Source organism: Erinaceus europaeus, chromosome X (assembly GCF_950295315.1).
Source record: "Erinaceus europaeus chromosome X, mEriEur2.1, whole genome shotgun sequence".
Classification (NCBI taxonomy): domain Eukaryota; kingdom Metazoa; phylum Chordata; class Mammalia; order Eulipotyphla; family Erinaceidae; genus Erinaceus; species Erinaceus europaeus.
The window spans coordinates 68,830,688-68,856,981 of NC_080185.1; the positions used below are offsets into that span (position 1 = coordinate 68,830,688).

General features: G+C 36.9%; 1 protein-coding gene across 2 annotated transcripts in view; it reads right to left on the bottom strand.

The window, feature by feature from the left end:
* PCDH11X (protocadherin 11 X-linked) overlaps window positions 1-26,294 on the bottom strand; it is a 227,337-nt gene that overhangs the window by 66,756 nt on the left and 134,287 nt on the right. For both annotated transcript variants that reach the window (XM_060183182.1, XM_060183181.1), the window contains exon 5: window positions 13,452-13,481. In XM_060183182.1, the coding sequence (XP_060039165.1) occupies window positions 13,452-13,481 (30 nt within the window). The remainder of the gene's footprint in view (window positions 1-13,451; window positions 13,482-26,294) is intronic.

Genomic DNA, 26,294 nt, shown 5'->3' on the forward strand with positions numbered 1-26,294 from the left:
TTAAGCGCAGGTGGCGCCAAGTGCAAGGACCAGCGTTAAGGATCCTGGTTCGAGACCCCAGCTCCCCACCTGCAGGGGAGTCCCTTCATAGGGGATGAAGGTATCTATCTTTCTCTCACCTACTCTGTCTTCCCCTCCTCTCTCTACTTCTTTCTGTCCTATCCAACAACGACAGCATCAATAACAACAATAACTACAACAATAAAACAACAAGGGCAACAAAAGGGAATAAATAAATAAATAAATATAAAAAATAAATTATTTTCCATTTAAATTTTAGGGGCTGGGTGGTAGCATAGCAGGCTAAGCACACATAGTGTAAAGCACAAGGACTGGCATAAGAATCCCAGTTTGAGCCTCCTGCTCCCCACCTGGGGGGGGTCGCTTCACAAGTGGTGAAGCAGGTCTGCAGGTGTCTATCTTTCTCTCCTCCTCTCTGTCTTCCCCTCCTCTCTCAAATTCTCTCTGTCCTATCCAAGGACAGCAACATCTATAACAACAATAACAATAACAACCACAACAAGGGCAACAAAATGGGAAAAAATGGCCTACAGGAGAAATGGGCTCATAGTGTAGGCACCGAGTATCAGCAATAGCCCTGGAAGCAAAAAAAATATATAATAAAATTTAAAAACATCATCAGTTACTTTAGTCTAACTGCAAGGAAAAGAAAGCAAAAAATAAACCAATGGAACTACATTAAACTGAAAATCTTCTGGATGGCTAGAGGAACCACCACCTAAATGGGAATAGAAGATCTTTATGTGCCATACACCATACAGAAAGTGAATAACAAAAATATATAAGGAGCTCACCAAACTCAGCAAAAAAAAAAAAAGTACCCATAGCCTAATAAGATAATATAGACAAAGTCTTCATCAAAAATGAGATTCAAGGGCCAACAAACATATGAAAAAATTCACAAAGCCTTTAATTATCAGAGAAATGCAAATAACAGACAATAATGAGATTCCAGTTTACTCTTGTGATAATATCATACACTAGAAGGGACAATATTATATGCTGCAGTAGTTTTATAGTAAAGGAACACTTCTATACTGCTGGTGGGAATGCAAATTGGTCTAACCCCACATGGAGAGAAGTCTGGACACCTCTCAGAATGATAGAAATGATCTTCCCTATGACCCAGCAATTCATCTTCTGGGGATATATCCAAATGAAACAATTACTTCCACCCAAAGAGATATATGTGCACCTATTTTCATGGCAGTGCAATTTATAATGGTTCTAACCTGTAAGCATCCCAAGTTACCAAGTACAGATGAGATGAAGAAGATGAATTCATTCTTTTTTTTCCTTGCCTCCAGGCTTATTTCTGGGGCTCAGTGCCTGCACTACGAATCCACTGCTCCTGGAGGCTTTTTTTTCCCTTTTGTTGCCCTTGTTATTATTGTTGTTGTTGCTGTTATAGTTGTTGTTATTGCTGTTGTCATTTTTAGATAGGGTAGAGAGAAATAGAGAGAGGAAGGGGAAAACAGAAAGGGGGAAAGAGAGACAACTGCAGACTTGCTTTAGTGCCTGTGAAGCGACGGCCTCTGCCCGCCCACCCGCCAGTGAGAAGCCAGAGGCTCAAACCTGGATCCTTAAGCTGGTCCTTGTGCTTTGCACCCTGTGCGTTTAACCCATTGCGTTACTGCCTGGACCCTGAATTAATTATTCTTAACAGATGAGTAAGTCTTATGGTGCATATACCACAACTTTCTCAGCTACTCATCCGTTTTTGGATACCTGGGTTGCATCCATGGTTTGACTATTACAAATTGTGCTGATATGAGCATAAGTATACACAGATCTTTTTGGAGGGGTGGCTTTGACACCTTAGGGTATATCCCCAATAGTGGAATTACAGGGTCATACAGCAGGTCTAGTCCTAGCCTTCTGAGAGTTCTCCAGACTGTTTTCCACAAGTGCTGAAAGAAATTGAATCAGTGCTGGATGGTTCCTTTCTTCCAAGATCCTCTACAACATTTGCAGTTTTTATTGTTTCTGATGTATGACATATTCAAAGGAGTGAAAAGGTATATCATTGTTGTCTTTATTTGCATTTCTCTGACAATCAATGACTTGGAGCATTTTTTGGTATGTCTGCCTTTTGTATCTCTTCTTTGGTCAATATTCTTTTCATGTTCTCTCCCCACTTTTCATTTGTTTTTTGTTGCTGAGTTTGGTGAGCTCTTTATATAGTTTAGCTATTAGCCTTTTGTCTGATCTCAGGCATGTAAAGCTCTCCCATTGTTGGGAGTTTCATTGTTTGGGTGGTAGTTTCTTTTGCTGTGCAGAAGCTTTTTAATTTAATGTAATCCCATTAGTTTATTTTTCTTATAGTCTTCATTGAAATTGGATTTATATCATGTAAGATGCCTATAAATTGTGTGCATAATAGATTATTACTATAATTTCAAAAATACTTAATCTGGTAATAGAAGAAGAATTTTAGTAATTGTTTAAATGTATATATTGATTTATAGTGATTATAGTGAATGAAGCCAGGGATTGAACCTGGGACTTTAAAGCATCAGCTGGAAAAGTCTTTTTGAATAATCACTATAAATAATTATGAAAAATAAATTATGAATGATGATAATTATTATTGTAATATTAAATTATTATTAATAGTAAATAATGGATAATAATTATGACCCCAATTTTAGTATTTTTTGTGTTCTCTTATTTTTTATTTAATTTATTTTTTATTTAAGAAAGGATAAATAAACAAAACCATAGGGTAGGAGGGGTACAACTCCACAGAATCCTCACCACCCAATTTCCTTATCCCATGCCCTCCCCTGACAGCTTTCCCATTCTCTATCCCTCTGGGAGCATGGAACCAGGGTCATTCTGGGTTGCAGACGGTAGAAGGTCTGGCTTCTGTAATTGCTTCCCCACTGAACATGGATGTTGACTGGTCGGTCTATACTCCCAGTCTGCCTCTCTTTTTCCCTAGTAGGGTGGGTCTCTGGGGAAGCTGAGCTCCAGGACACATTGGTGGGGTCTTCAGTCCAGGGAAGCCTGGCCGGCATCCTGATGGCATCTGGAACCTGGTGGCTGAAAAGAGAGTTAACGTACAAAGCCAAACAAATTGTTGAGCAATCATGGACCCAAAAGTTGGAATAGTGGAGAGGAAGTGTTAGTGGGGGTACTCACTGCAAACTCTAGTGTACTTCTGCTTTCAGGTATACATTTTGCACTAGTTTATGTATACATGTGAAAATATGCTCTCTCTCACAGAACCTGGTCTATATCTAGGTTTTGGGACTTTCTTAGAAAGTGAACCACCTGGGATGGAATTAGAGAATACTATGAAAGGAAAGGCCTCACCCGAGTAATGAAGCTGAAGGGTTGTCATTCCACACATGAAGTCTCTGGACACAGTTTGAGCTGAAGCATTTTCAGGTGGCAGATGCAATATTATTTGATATGGATTGGGAGCGGCATGCGGGAAAGTGGGCCCTAAATAAGGTTCCAGGACTGGGGGAAATATAGGCTCTATAGTGGAGATGTGAGGTTCCTGCTGTCTTAGGGTTTAAAAAGACAAAGGATAGTTAATGTTATCATCACATTATTTGGTAATTGGGTTAACTTTGAAAAGTCCTTTTGTTAGGGTTTGCTGTATAGTACCCAGTATCTTGTATGTAGCAGTACCACTGGTTGCTTCTGATCTACTTGGTGTAGGCTTTTGAGAGAGTCCGTATATCAAATACACAGCCTATATATTAAAAAGACTCAGTCTGTGTTTTAAAAACTTCGAGACATACAATTAATTTTCCCCCTCTCATATTAATTAACTAGTGATTTATATGACTACACTTTACTAGGAGTGTACATAAACAACATTCCCACCACCAAAAGACTGTGTCCCATCCCACCCACCACCCTCACGCCCACTCCCACCCCCTACCTGCCCAGGAAGCCGCATGTCCACCCTCCCCCTCACACAGTGTTTTTACTTTGGTGCCCTACTTTCAATTTAGTCAGATCCTGCTTTTAGTTTCCCTTTCAGATCTTCTTTCTCAACTTCTGTTGATGAGTGGGATCATCCCATACTCATCTTTGTCTTTCTGACTTAGCTCACTTAACATAATTCCTTCTAGCTCTGTCCAAGATGTATCAGAGAAGGTGGATTCATTGTTCTTGATAGCTGTATAGTATTCCATTGTGTATATATACCACAGCTTTCTCAGCCACTCATCTCTTGTTGGGCACCTGAGTTGCTTCCAGGTTTTAGGGACTTTAAAGCATCATCTGGAAAAGTCTTTTTGAATAATAATTATAAATAATTATGAACAATAAATTATGAATGATGATAATTATTATAGTAATATTATATTATTATTATTAATAGTAAATAATGGATAATAATTATGACCCCAATTTTAGTAATTTTTAACAACTCTTCAGGTGATTCTAGCATGCATATATGACTGAAACTATTCGCTATGTGAATTAATAACTACATTTTATGAAAATTCTAAGTAAATCAGGGAGTGAATGGATGAGTGATGAAGGACAGCCCTACTTGTTCTGTAGCCTATATGTGAGGCATAGGCAGCTATAGTATATAAAGAAAAATAGGTGGTAGCAAGTCTATCTGGATATACATGTCTCTCAGGTTTTGGAAGGATGTGCAAAATGTGAACTTGACTACTTTTCCATAGCATATGTACCTACACCCAGACTTGTGGATTACACTGAATAGACAACACATGTTTCTTGGGATTAGAGTTCCTTTCAAAATAAAAGCTAGTATTGGAATCTAACTAAAATAGGCCTGCAAGCTATCTACAAAATGGAGACCCCAAAATCTTCATCTTCACTATTCCAGCCTTTAGTTTCACTATTAGTCAACAATTTGTTTAGCTTTATATGTTAACTCTTCTTTCAACCACCAGATTCCAGATGCTATCATGATGCCAACTAGACTTCCCTAGGCACACGACCCCACCAATGTGTCCTGGAGTCCCGCTTCCCCAGAGCCCTGCCCCACTAGAGAAAGGCAGAGACAGGCTATGAATATGGATCAACCTGTCAATGCCCATGTTCAGTGGGGAAGCAATTACAGAAACCAGACCTTCCACCTTCTGCACCCCATAATGACCCTAGGTCCATATTCCCAGAGGATTAAAGAATTAGAAAGCTGCAGGGGAGGGGATGAGATACAGAGTTCTGATGGTGGGAACTGTGTGGAGTTGTACCCCTCTTATCCTATGGTTTTTGTCAATGTTTCCTTTTTATAAATAAAAATTTAAGAAAAGAGGCAAGGGTTAAATATAAGTACAGAAAATGGAGAAATAATACCGACTTTAATAAATAGAACTTTCATTGTCCAAAAAAATAGAGTCTGTCAGCACAAAGTACAATATTATTTCATTTTTCTAAAATATCTTTGTGAATTTCCACATACCATCTACCTGGTATTTTTATAATTTCCTGAATGAATTGGGTTTGTATTTATGGAATAGAATATGAAGGTAAAATTGAGATATTATCAGAATTATTAATGTATGTTTTGATAGTGGTTATTATTATATTTTATTATTATGAGTTATTTTTCTCCAAGGGGAGCCCCTATGACTCAATCTAATGCATATAAATGAGTGCACTTAGATACTTTCTATAGAGCATAAGGTGGTTAAATGGTTAAAGTTAATGAACTAATGAATGTATTGCTAATCGTCTTAGCTTATAATATAATTTAATAGGCATAATTTAAATATTGAATAAAATCAAGTATTTTGCCTTTTGAGTCATTTATATTCTTCATTAATTTTTTAAAACAGAAGTTGAAGGGAAAAGCAATGAGGATCACTTGAGAATACAACAAGATAAGACCATGATCTCTTCAAAAACCTACCAAGTCTTGGGTGAGTGCCAATACATGTGGCTGATGGACAGAGAGAGGCTGAGGGAGAAATTACTGAGGCTAAATGGCCATACTCAGGAGTGCTTGTACCAGTCCAGGAGTTTGTCAGTTGATGATAACACTTCCAATCTGAGTTTTATCAACAAAAATACTGTTGAAGGGAGGAGAAAATAACTTAAAACTCAATATTTTACAACTATATGTCTACATTGCTGTTACCACTCAAAGGTTGAAATGGCAGCAGGGAAACTCTATACTGACATGGGGGGCACTGAATTGGCCCAGTGACTCAGGATAGAGTCTACCTTTCCTGTGGCCTGGAGGTGTGATTGTGTAGTAGGAGCCTTTCACATAGTGCTCTTGATAAGCTAGGAACAATGGTGAACAATTGGCTTAGAGCCAAATATAACTAGTATTTATTCAAAAATTCAAAGAGCCACAGAATACTGCTTGGCTCTGGTAGAGCTGGGGGATTGGACTTGTGACTTTAGACCCTTGGACATTGGATTCTCTTTGTAAAATCATTGTACTATCTACCCATCACCCTATTTTATCTCTTGATCTCCAATGAGTGATTAGGCTAAAAATTCTACTTATAGTTAAAAACAAACAAACAAACAACAACAAAACTCAGGCTATCATAGCCATCAGGGAAAATAACCTACAAATCACCACCAACAAAAGAAGGCTTTAACAGCTAGTGTGCTTCACCTCAGGGATTGAGGCAATACTGAAATAACTGTTAAGATTTGCAGCTGAGAATTATTAAGTACCTTACTTAGACACAAGTCAATCCAAGCAAGTGTGACCAGTGGATTGAAAAGTAGTGAGGGAGGGTGCCTTCAAGAATGTAGAAACTATAATGAGAATAAGAAGGCACCATCTTCCTATTCCAATCCTACATTTCTCTCTTCAACTTGAACACAAGAGACCCTACCAAAAGCAGCTGTCTCAATGTTAGACTAACAGCTCCAACCATTGCTGAAGTACACCAAAGGCCCAAAGCAACCAACCTTGGGGATTCAGAATCCACTAACCAGAAACCACCCTGTGCCATATATAAACAGCAACACACAGGAAATTTGTGTAAATTTCATAGAACATCAAATATAATGGCCAAACTTATGAAGAAACATTGGATAAATGAACAAGGGCAAAATATAAGACAAAAATATGAAAAAGGTAGAAGCACATAAAAATGAGGACAGCATCCAAACACAAATTGATGCAATGATTATAGGAGTGAGAAAGACTTGTGAAGGTAATATCTAAGAAATGGGGAAACAACAAATGAGACTCTGAAAGAAAAAAAACCAATTATCTCTGGGTAATTAGAGAGCTGAAAGGTGAAATAGTTGAGCAAAAACACAACTAGCTGAACAAGGTAATAGTGTATTGGAACAGGGTATCAAAATAGCTGAGCTACAGAAAACGGTTGAGGGGAGAGAGAACAGAAGAGAATAACAGGTAGAGGGCAGAATTAGCAAGACTGAGAATTAATTTTAAAAACTAAGAGATAAGCTTCAGTTGCTATTGTAATTTCTGAGGTTGGTGATTGCATTTGTCATAAAGGTATTTAGTACACTGTTGCTTGTACTCACAACAACTGAGGAACAACAGAACATAAAAATAAGAAACACATAAATCAAAAAAATGGGTAGATCAAAAACAAATAAAACTGCTACTCTAATGAATGAAGACAAGAGCCCAGAAGAAACTACAAATCAGCCAGAAGTAACCATAGATAAGAAAAGTATGCAAGCAATAATAAACTTATTAATCACAGAAATGAAAACAACATTGGAGGAAAGGAATGGCAGTATTAAGGAAACAACAGTTGAGACCCCCAAGGAAAATACTGATTATCTTGAGGCAATTAGAGAACTAAAAGCTGAAATAGCTGTAATGAAGAAAAAAGCTGAGGCAAGGGAAAGCAGACTAACAGAAGCAGAAAACATAATTAGTCAGACAGAGGATGAGTTAGAGAAAACTAATAAAGAGGTGAAAGAGCTCAAAAAGAGATTGAGAGACACTGAAAACAAGAACAGAGACATATGGGATGATCTCAAAAGAAGTAACATTCATATAATTGGCCTGCCAGAGGCAGAAAGAGAGGAAGGGGAGGGAAACATTCTAGAAGAAATTATAGAAGAAAACTTCTCAGACCTGAACAACAAAAAGGACATTAAGATTCAAGAGGCCCAGAGAGTCCCAAACAGAATCATCCCAGACCTGAAGACACCAAGACACATCATAGTCACAATGACAAGAAGTAAGGATAAAGAAAGGATCCTAAAGGCTGCAAGAGAGAAACAAAAAGTCACATACAGGGGAAAACTCATAAGACTATCAGCAGACTTCTCCACTCAAACTCTAATAGATAGAAAAGAATGGCAAGATATCTATCGAGCCCTGAATGAAAAAGGGTTTCAACCAAGGATAATATATCCTGCTAGACTTTCATTCAAAATAGATAGAGGGATCAAAACCTTTTTAGACAAACAACAGTTAAAGGAGGCAGCCATCACCAAACCAGCCCTGAAAGAGGTTCTAAAAGACATCTTATAAACAAGAATGTCACTATAATACTTGCAATATATCAGAGCAAACAAAAAATTTGTTGAACAATGGCACTAAAATACATTAAATCCGTAATATCAATAAATGTCAATAGCTTAAACTCACCCATCAAAAGGCACAGAGTGGAGGGTGGATCAGAAACCATAGCCCAACCATATGATGCTTGCAAGAGTCCCATCTGACACAACAAGATAAACACAGACTTAAAGTGAAAGGATGGAAAACTATCATACAGGCTAACGGACCACAAAAAAAGCAGGTACAGCCATTCTCATCTCAGACACAACAGATTTTATATTAAATAAAGTAATAAAAGATAGGCAAGGACATTACATAATGATTAGAGGATCAATCAGCCAAGAAGACTTAACAATTATTAACATCTATGCACCCAATGAGGGACAATCTAAATACATCAAGCACCTACTGAAAGAATTTCAAAAATACATCAATAGTAATACAATAATAGTGGGAGACTTTAACACCCCACTCTCACACTTAGATCAACAAAGTAGAGAGTCAACAAAGATACCAGGGAATTAAATGAAGAGATTGACAGACTAGATTTCTTGGAAATTTTCAGTCCTTTACCCCAAAAGACTGGAATACACATTCTTTTAAAATACACATGACACATACTCAAGGATAGACCACATGTTAGGCCACAAAAAAAAATCAGTATATTCAAGAACACTGAAATCATCACACGTATCTTCTCAGACCACAGTGGAGTAAAACCAACATTTAACAACAAACAGAAAATTATTAAAAGTAACAGAATTTGGAAACTAAACAACATACTCCTTAAGAATCACTGGGTCAGAGAGTCACTTAAGCAGGAAATTCAAATGTTTCTGGAAACAAATGAAAATGAAGACACAACCTATCAAAATATTTGGGACACAGCTAAAGCAGTTTGAGAGGAATACTTATACAATCACATATTAAACACCAAGAAAAAGCTCAAATGAACGACCTTACTGCACACCTCAAGGATTTAGAGGAAGAGGAACAAAGGAACCCTAAAGCATCCAGAAGGACAGAAATTACTAAAATTAGATATAAATAAACAACATTGAAAATAAGAGAACCATACAACAGATCAATGAAGCCAAATGTTGGTTCTTTGAAAGATTAAACAAAATTGACAAACCCCTAGCCAGACTCACCAAACAGAAAAGAGAGAAGACTCAAATTAATAGAATTGTAAACGATGGAGGAGATATCACAACTGACACCACAGAAATCCAGAAAATCATGCGAAACTTCTACGAAGAACTATACGCCAAAAAGCTAGAGAATCTGGAAGAAATGGAAGCATTCCTAGAAACATATGCCATTCCAAAAATGAACCAAGAAGAACTACAAAACCTAAATGCACCAATCACACACCAAGAAATCGAAACTGTTATTAAGAATCTCCCCAACAACAAAAGTCTTGGACCAGATGGCTTCACAAACGAATTCTACAAAACTTTAAGGAAACAGTTATTACCTTAAGCTTTTCCATAAGATTGAAGAAACAGGAATACTCCCTTCCACCTTCTATGAAGCCAGCATCACCCTGATAACAAAAGCAGATAGGGACACAACAAAAAAGGAAAACTACAGACCAATATCTCTGATGAACATATATGCCAAAATATTAAACAAGATCTTGGCCAACCGGATACAGCAGCATATCAAAAAATTGTTCATCACGACCAAATGGGATTCATCCTATGAATGCAAGGCTGGTTCAACATCCGTAAGTCAATCAGTGTTATTCACCACATCAATAAAAGCAAAGCCAAAAACCACATGATTATCTCAATAGATGCAGAGAAAGCCTTTGATAAAATCCAATACCAGTTCATGCTCAAGACTCCACAAAAAATGGGGATAGATGGGAAATTCCTCAAGATAGTGGAATCTATATGTAGCAAACTTACAGCCAACACCATACTCAATGGACAGAAGCTGAAAGCATTCCCCCTCAGATCAGGGACTAGACAGCTATGTCCACTGTCACAATTACTCTTAAACATAGTATTGGAAGTTCTTGCCATAGCAATCAGGCAAGAGAAAGAAATCACAGGAATACAGATTGGAAGGAAGAAGTCAAGTTCTCAGTATTTGCAGATGATATGATACTATACATAGAAAAACCTAAAGAATCCAGCAGAAAACTACTGGAAATTATTAGGCAATATAGGAAGGTGGCAGGCTAAAAAATCAATTTACAAAAATCAGTGGAATTTCTTTATGAAAACACTAAATCTGAAGAAGTCGACATCCAGAAATCAGTCCCATTCACTGTTGCAGCAAAATCAATAAAATACCTATTTTAAAGTTGACCAAAGAAGTGAAAGAATTGTATACTGAAAACTATGAGTCACTACTCAAGGAAATAGAAACTGACACCAAGAAATGGAAAGACATCCTATGCTCATGAATAGGAAGAATAAATATCACCAAAATGAAAATTATCCCCAGAGCCATATACAAATTTAATGCAATAACCATCAAAGTTCCACCAAGCTTCTTTAAGAGAATGGAACAAACACTACAGTCATTTATCTGGAACCTGAAAACACCTAGAATTGCCAAAACCATCTTGAGGAAAAGAAACAGAAATGGAGGCATCACACTCCCAGATCTCAAAGTATACTATAACGCCATCATCATCAAAACAGCATGGTACTGGAACAAAAATAGGCACACAGACCAGTGAAACAGAATTGAAAGCCCAGAAATAAATCCCCACACCTATGGACATTTATTTTTTGATAAGGTGACCCAAAGAATTAAATAAAAAAAGGAGGCTCTCTTCAATAAATGGTGCTGGGAAAAGTGGGTTGAAACATCCAGAAGAATGATATTGCACTACTTTATCTAGCCAGAAACAAAAATCAACTCAAAATGGATTAAAGACCTGGATGTTAGACCAGTAACAATCAAATACTTAGAGGAAAACATTGGTAAAACACTTTCCCACCTACACCTCAAGGACATGTTTGATGAAACAAACCCAACTGCAAGGAAGACTAAAGCAGAAACAAACCAATGGGACTACATCAAATTGAAAAGATTCTGCACAGCCAAAGAAACTATCACACAAACAGAGAGACCCCCTCACAGAATGGGAGAAGATATTCACATGCCACACATCAGACATGAGAATAACCACCAAAATATACAAAGAGCTCATCAAACTTAGCAGCAAAAAAGAAAACTACTCCATCCAAAAATGGGCACAGGATATGAACAAAACACACCCTACTAGGGAAAGAGAGAGGAAGACTGGGAGTATGGACTGACCAGTCAACGTCCATTTTCAGCGGGGAAGCAGTTACAGAAGCCAGACCTTTCACCTTCTGAAACCCACAATGACCCTGGGTCCATATCCCAGAGGGATAGAGAATGGGAAAGCTGTCAGGGGAGAGGATGGGATATGAATATTGTGTGGTGGGAATTGTGTGGAGTTGTACCCCTCCTACCCTATAGTTTTGTTAATTTTTCCTTTCTTAAATAAAAAATAAACTAAAAAAAGAAAAAGAAAGTTAAATTTTATTATTTAATTCATAATTGGAAACTCTTAAGTTCACCAAAATGTAACCATATATCATAAAATTCAGAGAAATTTAGAATCTTGAAGCTGAAGTTTCTTAAATCCACATATCAATAAATCACAATGCAACATAAATTTTTAATCAAATATTTATTATTTATGTATAGACATTCTCTTCTTCTACCTCCTCCTCACTTCCCTCAATGTCCCTGTACAGTGGGGAAACAATTACGGAAGGCATACCTTCCAGCTTCTGCACCCCACAATGACCTTGGGACCATACTCCCAGAGGGATAAAGATTAGGAAAGCATGGGATTCGGGTGGTAGCACAGTAGGTGGCATAAAGTGAAGGACTTGTGTAAGGATCCTGGTTTGAACCTCCATTCCCCTCCTGCAGGGGAGTAACTTCACAGGCAGCAAAACAGGTCAGCATGTGTCTGTCTTTCTCTCCCCCTCTCTGCCTTTCCCTCCTCTCTCCATTCCTCTCTGTCCTATCTAACAACGATGATATCAATAACAACAATAATAACTATAACAATAAAACAACAAGGGCAATAAAGGGAATAAATAAATAAATATTAAAAAATAGGAAAACTATCAGGGGAGGGGATGGAATACAGATTTCTGGTTGTGGGAATTGTGTGGAGTTGTACCCTTCTTATCCTATGGGTTTTGTCAGTGTTTCCTTTTTATAAATAAAAATTAAAAAAATTAAATTACATAGAGTCAGAGAGGCAGCAACTGTGCAAAAGACCACTCTCACTTCCTTAAATTTAGTGGTGGTTGAACTCAAACCTGGGCCATACCCATGACATCACAGCACACTATCCAAGTCAGCTATTTTGTTGCCAATTTTTAAAGATTTATTTTTATATCAAGACAGTGGGAAAAGGAGATATGTAAGGAGAGAGAGAGGAAGAGAGAGAATGGAAGAGAGAGAGAGAGGAAGAGAGAGAGAGAAAAAGAGAGAGAGAGAGAGAGACCTGAATCACTACTTCACAACTAATGAAACTTCCTCCAACATATAGGAACCAGGGGCTTGAACCTAGATCCTTACCTATGGTGAGATGTATGCTCTAGTAGGTTCTTGCTCTACCACCCATCCTTGACCCACAACGTATTTAATCTTAAATTAATTTTTTTTGTTTTACTTGATAAGACATAGAAAAATTGAGGTGAGGAGTAAAAGAAATAGAGAGGGAGAGAAATAGAAATATGTGCAGTTCTGCTTCAGTGCTTGTGATACTTTCCCCCTTACACATGGGGACCAGGGGCTTGAACACAGGTCTTTGTGCACGGTAACATGTGCAATAAACTGGGTGTGACACATCCTGACCCCTTAAATACTGTTTTATTTCAATAGAATAAAAGATTCAGGAATTAAAGATGAATAGCTCAACATATTTTAAGATGAATTTATAAAAATATTGCAGTCTTACCTTTACTGACTTTTCCCCCTCAATTTTCCACTGATTTAGGATGAAATGAAGGCAATAAAAACAAAAATTAAACAAAATATTAGTTTCAATTTATTATTGCAATACATTATAATGTGTTAATGTGCTTATTCTACTGATATTATTTTTGTGTGTTTCATTTCTAAACAAAGGCAGTAAAGGGATATGACAATAGCAAAATGCTCATAAATAATATGTATATGCATATTAAGGACTTTAACTTATACAAAATCATTGAGTTAAAAGAGTATAGGCAATGACAGCAAAAATACACTTAGTCCAGACAATCATAACAGAGAAAGGTTTATCTCAAAGTAAACCTGCACCTGATGAGGCCCTATCATGGAAGGAAGCACAGTATGTAGACTGCTGAAAGCAAATCTCAATAGGGAGAGGGAGTAAAACATATTCACCATGTTCACAAGTCAAGACAGAAAACCTGAAAAAGTCCCAGATACACAGGAGTTAGATAAGCCCTACCCCAAAAGAAGATTTTAATATATCAGTCCTCAATGGGTTCAGAGATATGAAGAAACTAAAACTAGAAAGTCATAGAGTCAGAGATATAGCACTGAAATCATAAGACATAAACAGAAAACAAAAAACTGAAGACTGTAGTGGTTGAACTAATGGCTGCAGTATCTAACCTAGAAAGAGGTCAGAATAGCTAAATAAGATGCTGTAGTAGTTGTGCTAATAAACGAAAATGGAGAATTGTGTGTAGTTGTATATCTCTTATCCTGTGGTTTTTGTCAGTGTTTCCTTTTTATAAATAAAAATTTAGAAAATAATAAATGAAAATGGAAGACACAGCAGAATTCAAAAAACTAAAAATTGAATAAGTATGCCTGAACATTTCAACCCAGGACCTTATTTACTTTAATATGTGAATGCTACTTACTTTGTGTGCCACTGTCCAACCCTCTTTAACTCTCTCATAAAAATAAATAAATATTTTTGGTGTGGATATGGAGTAGGAGCCTTTTCATATCATGTTCCTTCCTGATAAATTAGAAAAAAAATCACTTGAAAACTTAAAATACAAATAGGATCTGTTGGTATGCTTCTAATTCTACTTCTAAAAACCTCTTCTGTTTCTTTCATTTGGTTTAATCCCCCCTGCTTAACACTATTCTATTTACATAACCACTTCATTCTATTTACATATCTGCTGTTAACAAGCACCACCCTCCCTCCAGGGCATTGGTGGTAGTAGGTATGACTAAGAAAGGAAAAGATAGCAGGATCATACAAATAATGGGAAAATATATATAAATGTAGATAGATAATTATAGAAATAATAGCTCATTTCTGTGATCTTGAGAGAACTAATGCAGTTTCCTGTGGAGGGAATGGGGACATAGAACTCTGTTGGTGGGAATGGTATGGAATTATACCCCTGCCATCTTATAATTTTGTAAATAAATATTAAATCACTAATAATTTTTAAAAAATATTAAAAATACATAGAATAATAGAGGAGATAAATAAACAGAACACATCTAGCAATGCAAGCTAGTAGGGCATAAAAGAAGGTAGGGGAAACAATAACCACACCTTTTTTTCTAAAACAATAGGTTTTAAGATAACTAAAACATTAAAATACAGGGATTGATGTTATATAGTGATGAGGGTATCAATTAGCCATTTTGATCTTACTCTCGCCATATTGCATCAAATGAAGGGGCACCAAAATATATAAAACAACTATAAATAAAACTGAATAAAATATCAATATCAGTACAATAATAGTAGGGGACTTTAACACATAAACATACCAATTAGACACATCAACAAGACAGAAAGTCAATAATGAAACAGGATTTTAAATGGAGGTATGGGTGGATTGGACCTGATAGATAGCTATAGAATTCTTCACTCCAAGAAATCAGAATATGCATTTAATTTAATCACACATATAACATTTTTAAAGAAACATCACATCCTGGTCCATAAAGACATTATAAATAAACTCAAGAGCAGTGAAATTATTCCTAGTATCTCTCATGCCACAGTTGATTTAAATTATTTATCAATGATAGCAAGAAAAAGAAACACCACAGATAAAGAGATTCAACAACATGATTCTAAGCAAATACTGGCTCAAGGAAGAAATCAAAGGAAAGTGAGCACATTTTTTTTTGCCAAAAAACTTTACTCCTTGAGGCTTTGAATCCTCCTAGCTAATTCAATTAAAAAAAAAGGAAAAAGCAAAAAAAAAAAATCTTTCCTTTCACTGCTTTCTTCTTCTTCTTCTTCTTCTTCTTCTTCTTCTTCTTCTTCTTCTTCTTCTTCTTCTTCTTCTTTTTCTTCTTCTTCTTTTTATTCTTCTTCTTCTTCTTGTCTTCTTCCTTTCTCCTTTTGCTTTGGAATTCACTAATAATCATTTGTGAATTATTTTGGGGAAGAAATCTGACTCAGAGTGGACTCTCTATCTGTGTATGTCTCTCTTCTCTACTTCCCTTTATCTTCTTCCTATTCCTAGAACTTACAGTGGACAGCAGATTTTCATAATTGTCTATTATTGCTTTCCCTTTTTTTGCTTTCTCTTTTTACTTTGGATTTGGTTGCTATTTTTTCTTGGACTAGAGGGGCTGTTTGAGTAACTGGTGTTGATTGAACTGCATCAATCCTTGCCTCAGTTACTTTGTTGTAAATTCTGAGGTTGGGTGACTACATTTGTCATTAAGGTATTTAATATAGCTTGGTTTGTACTCAAAACACAACAACTAAAGAACACCAGAACATTAAAATAAAAAAACACATCAATAGAAAGAAAATGGTTAAATCAAGAACAAATAAAACTGCTACCACAATGAATCAAGAGAGGAGCCCAGAAGAAACTACAAATCAGTCAGAAGTAACCATACATAAGAAAAGTATGCAAGCAATACTAAACCTAATAATCATACAAATGAAGACAACTATAGAGGAAAGGGCTATAACAATTAGGGAAACAACAGATGAGACCCTCAAGGAAAACCCAAGCTACCTCCAGGTAATTAGAGAACTGAAATCTGAAATAGCTGAGCTAAAAGGTCAATTAGCAGAAAAAGCTAGTACTATAACTGACCTGAAGAAAGAAGCTAAAGGAAGGTAAAGAAGGCTAACAGAAGCAGAAAACAGAATTAGCCAGACAGAAGATGAGCTAGAGAAAACTAAGAAAGAGGTAAAAGAGCTCAAAATGAGATTGAGAGACACTGAAAACAACAACAGAGACATATGGGATGATCTCAAAAAAAGGAACATTCGTATAATTGGCCTAAAGAGGAAGAAAGAGAGGAAGGGGAAGTAAACATTCTAGAGGAAATTATAGAAGAAAACTTCCAAGACCTAAACAACAGAAATGACATTAAGATTCAAGAGGCCCAGAGAGTCCCAAACAGGATCAAGCCAGACCTGAAGACACCAAGACACATCATAGTTAAAATGAAAAGAAGGACAAAGAAAGGATCCTAAAGGCTGCAAGAAAAAAAAAAGTCACATACAGGGGAAAACCAATAAGACTGTCAGGAGACTTCTCCACTCAAACTTTAAAAGCCAGAAAAGAATGGCAAGATATATTTCATGCCCTGAATGAAAAAGGTTTTCAACCAAGGATAATATATCCTGCCAGACTTTCATTCAAACTAGATGGAGGGATCAAAACTTTCTCAGACAGACAACAGTTAAAGGAAGCAAGCATCACCAAGTCTTCCCTGAAAGAGATTCTGAAAGTCTTCTTATAAACGAGAGCATCACCATAATACTTGTCATATATTAGAGCAAATAAAAAGTTGTTGAACAATGGCTCTACAATACATTAAATCCATAATATTAATAAATGTCAATGGTTTAAATTCACCCATTAAAAGGCACAGAGTGGGAGAATGGATCAGGAAACACAACCCAACCATATGCTGCTTGCAAGAATCCCATCTGACTGAACAAGACAAACACAGGCCTAAAGTGAAAGGATAGGAAACTATCATACAAGACAATGGACCAAAAAAAGGGGGGGGCGGAATAGCCATTCTTATCTCTGACACAATAGACTTTAAATTAAATAAAGTAATAAATAATAGTCAAGACCACTTCAAAATGATTAGAAGATCAATTGACCAAGAAGATTTAACAATTATTAACATCTATGCACCCAGTAAGGGACCATCTAAATACATCAAACACCTACTGAAAGAACTACAAAAATATATCAATACTAAGACAATAATAGTGAGAGACTTTAACACCCCACTTTCACACTTATACATATCAACGAAGCAGAGAATCAACAAAGAAACAAGATAATAAAAGGAAGAGATGGACAGAATAGACCTCCTGGACATTTTCAGAGTTCTTCATGTCAAAAAACTCAAATAAACATTCTTTTCAAATCCACACAGCACATACTCAAGGATAGACCATATTTTAGGCCACAAAGACAGTATCAACAAATTCAATAGCATTGAAACTATCACAAGTATCTTCTCAGAGCACAGTGTAGTAAAACTAACATTTAACAACAAATAGAAAATTACTATAAGTCAAAGAATTTGGAAACTCAACACATGCTGCTTAAGAATGGTTGTGACAGAGAGACACTCAAGCAAGATTTTCAAATGTTCCTGGAAACAAATGAAAATGAAGATACAAGTTATAAAAATATTTGGGATGCAGCTAAAGTAGTACTGAGAGGGAAACTCATAGCAATACAATCACATATTAGAGAACAAGAAAAAGATAAAATAAACAACCTTACTGAACAACTTAAAGACTTAGAAGAAGAGGAACAAAGGAACCCTAAAGAACCAGAAGGACAGAAATCACAAAAATTAGAGCAGAAATAAACAACACTGAAAATATGAGAACTGTACAAAAGACCAATGGAGCCAAATTTGTTTCTTTTGAAAAATTAAGGAAGATTGACAAACATCTAGCCAGAATCACTAAAAAAAAGGAAGAAGACTCAAATAAATAGAATTGTAAAAGATAGATGAGAGATCACAACTGACACCACAAACATTCAGAAAATCATGCGATACTTCTACGAAGAACTATACGCCAGCAAGATAGAGAAGAAATGGAAGAATTCCTAGAAATATATACCCTACCAAAACTGAACCAAGAACAACTACAAAACCTAAATCCACCAACCACAGACAAAGAAATCAAAACAGTAATTAAGAATCTTCCCAACAACAAAAGTCCTGGACCAGATGGCTACACAAATGAATTTGACAAAACCTTCAGGAAAGAGTTAATGCCTATACTTCTTTTTTTTGTTAAGAGCTGGAGAAGCCAACAGCTCCTTTCATTTATTTTTATTTTTAATTTTTTAATATTTATTTATTTCCTTTTTTTGCACTTGTTGTTTTTATTGTTGTAGTTGTTGTTGTTGTTATTGATGTTGTCATTGTTGAACAGGACAGAGAGAAATGGAGAGAGGAGGGGAAGAAAGAGAGGGGGAGAGAAAGACAGACACCTGCAGACCTGCTTCACCGCCTGTGAAGCAACTCCCCTGCAGGTGGGGAGCTGGGGGCTTGAACCTGGGTCCTCATGCAGGTCCTTGTGCTTTGCACCACGTGTGCTTAACCCACTGTGCTACTGCCCAGCTCCCAGTACCTATACTTCTAAAGCTCTTCCACAAGAGCGAAGAAACAGGAATGCCCCTTCCACTTTCTATGAAGCCAGCATCACCCTGATACCAAAAACAGATAGGGACACAGCAAAAAAGGAAAACAAAAAAAAGGTAAAACTACAGACCAATATCTCTGATGAACATAGATGTCAAAATATTAAACAAGATCCTAGGCAAACAGACAAAGCAGTATATCAAAAAGACTGTTCATCACAACCAAGTGGGATTTATCCCATGAATGCAAGGCTGGTTCAACATATGTAAGTCAATCAATGTGATTCACCACATCAATAAAAGCAAAACCAAAAGCAGAGAAAGGCTTTGACAAAATCCAACACCCATTCATGCTCAAAACACTACAAAAATGGAAATAGATGGGAAATTCCTCAAGATAGTGGAGTCCATATGTAGCAAACAAACCCAATTGCAAGGAAGACTAAAGCAGAAACAAACAAATGGGACTACATCAAGATGAAAATCTTCTGCACAGCCAAAGAAACTATCACACAAACAAAGAGACCTCTCACAGAATGGGAGAAGATCTTCACATGCCATATATCAGACAAGAGACTAATAACCAAAATATACAAAGAGCTCAGCTAACTTAGCAACAAAAAATCAAATGACCCCATCAAAAAAATGGGCAGAGAATATGAACTGAAAATTCACTACGGAAGATATCCAAAAGGATAACAAACATATGAAAAATTGCTCCAGGTCACTGATTGTCAGAGAAATACATATAAAAGCAACACTGAGATACCACCTGTAAGAATGGTATACATCAAAAAGGACAGCAACAACAAATGCTGGAGAGTTTGTGGGGACAGAGTAACCCTTCTGAACTGCTGGTGGGAATGTAAACTGGTCCAACCTTTGTTGAGAGCAGTCTGGAGAACTCTCACAAAGCTAGACATGGACCTTCCATATGACCCAGTAATCCCTCTCCTAGGGATGCACCCCAAGGACTCCATAATACCCAACCAAAAAGAAATGTGTAAACCTATGTTCATGGCAGCACAATTACTAATAGCTAAAACTTGGATGCAATCCAGGTGCCCAACAACAGATGAGTGGCTGAGAAATTTGTGCTATGTATATAAAATGGAATACTATGCAGCTATTACAAACAATGAACCCACTTTCTCTGACCCATCTTGGATAGAACTAGAAGGAATTATATTAAGTGAAGTAAGTAAGAAAGACAAAGATAAGTATAGGATGATCCCACTCATAAATAGAAGTTGATAAAGAATAACAGAGAGGGAAATTAAAGCAGGAATGGAGTAGGGCACTAAATAAAAACCCTGGGTTGAGGGTGGGGGTGTATTTTCAGCTTCATGGGTGGGGGGAGTGGAGGGGGATGGGATCGGACACAATCTTTCAGTGGTGGGAATGGTGTTTATGTACACTTCTATCAATTTGTTGTTATATAAATCACTATTTAATTAATATGGGAGGGTAAAATTGATTGAATGGCTCAAACTTTTTAAAGCACAGACTGAGTCTATTTAAAACATAGGCTGAGTCTTTGATATGTTGACTCTCTTTAATGCTTAGACCAGGGAGAACAGAAGTAACAGGTGGCACAGCTATATACAAATAATGTCAAAGGACATAAATTATGGTGATGTTGTGTATTACACAGCAAATATTAACAAAGGGATTTTTCTAAGTTAACCCAATTGCCAAATAATGTGATTATAGCAACAACTATCGGTTGTTTTCTTAAACCCTAAGAAAGCAAGAACCTCCCGCTTCCACTATAGAGCCTATATTTCCCCCCTAGAGGTCCTGGAACCTCTAGGGTGGGGCACACTTTCCTGCATGCTCCTCTCAATTCATACCAAGTGATATTGCATTATTCGCTGATCCCAACCTAATCAAGCAAGGAGTACCACCTCAGCATGCTTCACTTCAGATAGTTTCTGGAGACATGAGGCATGGAATGTCCACACTTCACCTTCATTACACAGGTGAGACCTTTCTTTTCATAGTATTCTCTAATTCCATTCCAGGTGGTTCACCTCCTAACAAAGTCCCAAAACCTAGATATAGACCAGGTCTCCTAAGTTAGAACATATGTTCACATGTATCCCTAAAATTGGGGCAAAATATATACCTGAAAGCAAAAATACACAATAGTCTGCAGTGAGTCAGTATCAAGTTCATAATGAAATAGAGTCTACTTAGACTTAGATATCCTCTTCACCTACTTCCTATTACAGTTCTCTCACTCACTCCAAAGCTAACCTCATCAAAGCAAGGACTGCAAAAGGCAAATAAGGGAAACAGACTGCCATACTTTAATAATGACTCTTTAGTCACTATCAGGCCACCCCATCATCTGGGGACCTAATTGGGGAGTCCTGAGATTCCCAAACAGACTTGATGGGCCTAGACCTCAAATAAATCCCTCTCTCCATTGTTTCCAGTCAGTCATTTCTGTCAGGAACAACAAAATAGACCACTTTGTGGGCCCCCATAGGAACTTGCCGTCAATTTGATCAACAATGATAGAGAATGTTCCACCCTCCGAAGGGAGGCTGGATAATATACTCTATGATACAAATGAAGAAGATGGGTCCTGATATTGGGGCAGCATAGAATGTTCCTACTTATCACCACAGAATGTGAGCTCAGATCTAAAGGGATGCTGAGGTCACATAGGCTCCTAAACTGAATATGGGCCCCAGAACATATCAAATCGATAGGGTTTATAATCAACAATATTTATACATCTTTCCCATATTTGGGAGCTACTCTATTCCCTGGTCCATCTTTCTGGCCCTTCAGACAGCCATGACATCATCTCCCCAGACAATAATTAGGATCCAACTGTACATCAGATTTCAGGCTCAGCAAAAAAAAAAAAAAAAAAAAACAAACAAACAAACAAAAAAAACTAGTATAGCCACAGGCCCTTTGGAATATAGCTAAAATATGTCTATTAGCTACCTACAAAATGGAGACACCCCCCTCCCCAACTTCATCTGCACTATTCTAGCCATTAGGTCCATGATTAGTCAACACTTTGTTTGGCTTTGTTTGTTAACTCTCTTTTCAACCTCCAGGTTCCAGATGCTAGCATGATGCCAATCAGACTTCCCTGGACAGACAACACCACCAATGTGCCCTGGAGCTCTGCTTCCCCAGAGCCCCACCATAGTAGGGAAAGAGAGAGGCAGACTGGGAGCATGGATTGACCAGTCAATGCCCATATTCAGCAGGGAAACAATTACAGAAGCCAGACCTTCTGCACACAATGACCTTGCTTCCATACTTCTAGAGGGATAAAGAATAGGAAAAGCTGTCAGGTGAGGGGATGGGATACGGAGACCAGGTGGTGGAAATTGAGTGGAGTTGTAACCCTCTTATCCTATGGTTTTGTCAATATTTCCTTTTTATAAATAGAAAATTTTAAAAAAGAAGAACATATTGGTGAATCATTTCATGGTATTATCACTAAAGACATATTTAGAGACCTCACCCCATGGGGAAGGGAAACAAAATGAAGACTGAACAAATGGGATTATATCAAATTAAAAAAGTCCCTACTTCAAAAAGAAACCCCATAAAGAGAAACAAGAAACACAGAAAATAGGAGAACTTACTTGCACATCATACTTCAGATAAGCACTTGATATCAAACATCTATAAAGAACTCATTCAGCTCAACAAAAAGAAAAAAAACAATGAAAAAGTGGGTAGAGGACATGCATAGACAGTTCGCCAAAGAAGAAATATACATGGTCCACAGACATATGCAGAAATGCTCTAATTCACTCATCACCAGAGAAATGCAAATTTAAACCACATGTAGATACCAGCTCACACCTGTAAGAATGGCCTTCCTCAACAAAATAGAAGAGAAGAAATGTTGGAAAGGATGTGGCGAGAAAGAAACTCTAATACACTGCTGGTGGGAATGCAAAATGGTACAACCATTATGGAGAACAGTATGGATAATCCTTAAACAAATACAAATGGAAACATCTTAGGACCCAGCAAATCCACTCCTAGGCATTTATCTAAAAGAGATAATATCACTAATTTGAAGGGACATACGCACCCCCATGTCATAGCCTCATTATCCACAATAGCAAAAATTGGGAAGCAACCAAAATGTCCCTCCACAGATGACTGGTAAAAAAAAAAAGGTATGGGACATATACTCAATAGAGTACTACTCAACAATAAAAAAGATAATTTTACAACCTTTGGGATAAAATGGATGGAACTTGAGAACATTATGCTTAGTGAAATAAACAAAGAGGCAAAGGAAAGCTACAGGATGGTCTCACTCATATGTGGAATTTAGAGAACTGAACACACATACTTAAACAACCAGACACACACAACCCAAATTTAAATTAGAAAACTATAGTGGTTACTTAAGGGGAGGGGGGAGGGCATAAACTTTCGGTAACGGCGAAGATGTGAAATTCTAGTTCTATCAATATTTAGTCCGATCAATAGTAATGTGACATGTGGGGGGTGGACAGATTTAAAATCTCAAGTTCCCTAACTGCCTAGACCATACTCCTAAGCAAAAATATTAACTTTTGCTAATATTTAACTTATACTTGCAAAATGATCAAATTCTGATAAGGAGATTAATTGTTCATGGAGCTCTACAAATGTATATGAAAATACAGCTCTACAAACATCTAAATAAGCTATAGCTTTAGGCCAGACAAGTCAAGACCTTTTGACCTTGTAAGTATTTAAAATACAAAGAGGTTGGAATGCTATTAAAAGGGTCCAAAGCATAGTTAAGTCAAGTATATTAATATAGATACTAAATCCCCCAACCAACCTGGTTATAATAATTAATTATTGATATTTTAACTCTTTCTAAGACTATAAGAAACCCCTTGCATTCTTTTTAAGACTCTCATTTCTCCTTGTCTTCGTACCTCTAGGACATGCCCATATATCTTGAAACTCCTCTATGATTCCTTACCGCCATACCAACTTTGTCAACTTCACCCAAATGGCTACTGGTGCTGCCACCTCACATTATGCTGCAACTGAAATCCTACTGTGGACTATAACCAGAGATACCAGCCTGAGAAATCAACCTTGCCACTCTTCAAGTTGGTGAGTCCCTTCCTAACACATGGGACTGCCTACATCCTAGTAAGCTGGCATATCATTTAACTAAGTAACAGATACCAGATTAGGCTAGTGCTTAGGGTCTGGATACAGATGTACACTTATCCATAAACAAGGGGCAATCATATAGCTCAAAGTGCTCAATAATGGTTGAAGTGCCTAAAGGCATCATAAATTCTGTAATTGATTTGGACTTAGACCAAATTAGCAGTAAAGCCTAGCAGAAAGGCCCAAGAAGACAGATCCCCAAAACCTAACTCTGGCTGGGATCAACAAATGATACTCAATGCCTAAACAACTGCTGTATCTGGTTGGCCAAGAAGAGATGGACAGACTAGATCTTTCATTTTCAGAGTTCTTTACCCCAAAAAACTGGAATAAACATTTTTTTAAATCCACACAACACATACTCAAGGATAGACCACATGTTAGACCACAAAGACAGCATCAAGAAAGTCAAGAGCATTGAAATCAACCCAAGTATCTTCTCAGACCATAGTGGAGTAAAATTAACATTTAAAAAAATTACTAAAAGTCACAGAATTTGGAAACTAAACAACATAATGCTTAAGAACCACTGGGTCAGAGAGACACTCAAGCAAAAAATTCAAATGTTCCTGGAACAAATGAAAATGAAGACACAAGGTATCAAAATATATGGCACACAGCTAAAGCAGTACTGAGAGGGAAAATCATAGCCATACATTCACATATTAAAGAACAAGAAAAAGCTCAAATAAATGACCTTACTGAACACCTAAAGGACTTAGAGGAAGAGGAACAAAGGAAACCTAAAGCAACCAGAAGAACAGAAATCACTAAAATTAGAGCAGAAATACACAACATCGAAAATAAGAGAACCATACAAAAGGTCAATGAAGCCAAATGTTGTTTTTTTTTTGAAAAAATGAACAAGATTGACAAACACATAGCCAGACACAGTAATAAATAAAGGAGAAGACTCAAATTAACAGAATTGTAAACGATAGAGGAGATAGCAATTATGACACCACAGAAATCCAGAAAATCATGCTAAACTTCTATGAAGAACTATATGCCAAGAAGCTAGAGAATCTGGAATAAATGGAAGAATTCCTGGAAACATATACCCTTCCAAAACTGGACCAAGAAGAACTACAAAACCTAAATGCACCAATCACAAAGAAATCGAAACAGTTATTAAGAATCTCCTCAACAACAAATGTCCTGGACCAGATGGCTTCACAAATAAATTCAACAAAACCTTCAGGAAACATTTAAAACCCATACTTCTAAAACTTTTCCACAATATTGAAGAAACAGGAATACTCCCTTCCACCTTCTGTGAAGCCAACATAACCCTGATACCAAAAGCTGATAGGGACACAACACAAAAGGAAAACTACAGACCAATATCTATGATGAACATAGATGCCACAATATTAAACAAAATCCTGGCCAACCGGATACAGCAGTATATCAAAAAGATTGTTCATCACGATTAAGTGGGATGTATCCTAGGAATGCAAATCTGGTTCAATATAAGTAAATCAATGTCATTCACCACATCAATAAAAACAAAGCCAAAATCACATGATTATCTCAATAGATGCAGAGAAAGCCTTTGACAAATCCAACACCCATTCATGCTCAAAACACTACAAAAAATGGGAATAGATGTGAAATTCCTCAAGATAGTGGAATCCATATATAGCAAACCTACAGCCAACATCATACTCAATGGACAGAAGCTGAAAGCATTCCCCCTCAGATCGGGGACTAGACAGGGCTGTCCACTATCACCATTACTCTTCAACGTAGTATTGGAAGTTCTTGCCATAGTAATCAGGCAAGAGAAATAAATTAAAGGAATATAGATTGGAAGGGAAGAAGTCAAGCTCTCACTGTTTGCAGATGATATTATAGTATACATAGAAAAACCTAAAGAATCCAGCAGAAAACTACTGAAAGTTACTAGGCAATATAGCAAGGTGGCAGGCTACAAAATCAGTGTACAAAAATGAGTGGCATTTCTTCATGTAAACACCAAATCTGAAGAAGACATCCAGAAATCACTCCCATTCACTGTTGCAGCAAAATCAATAAAATAT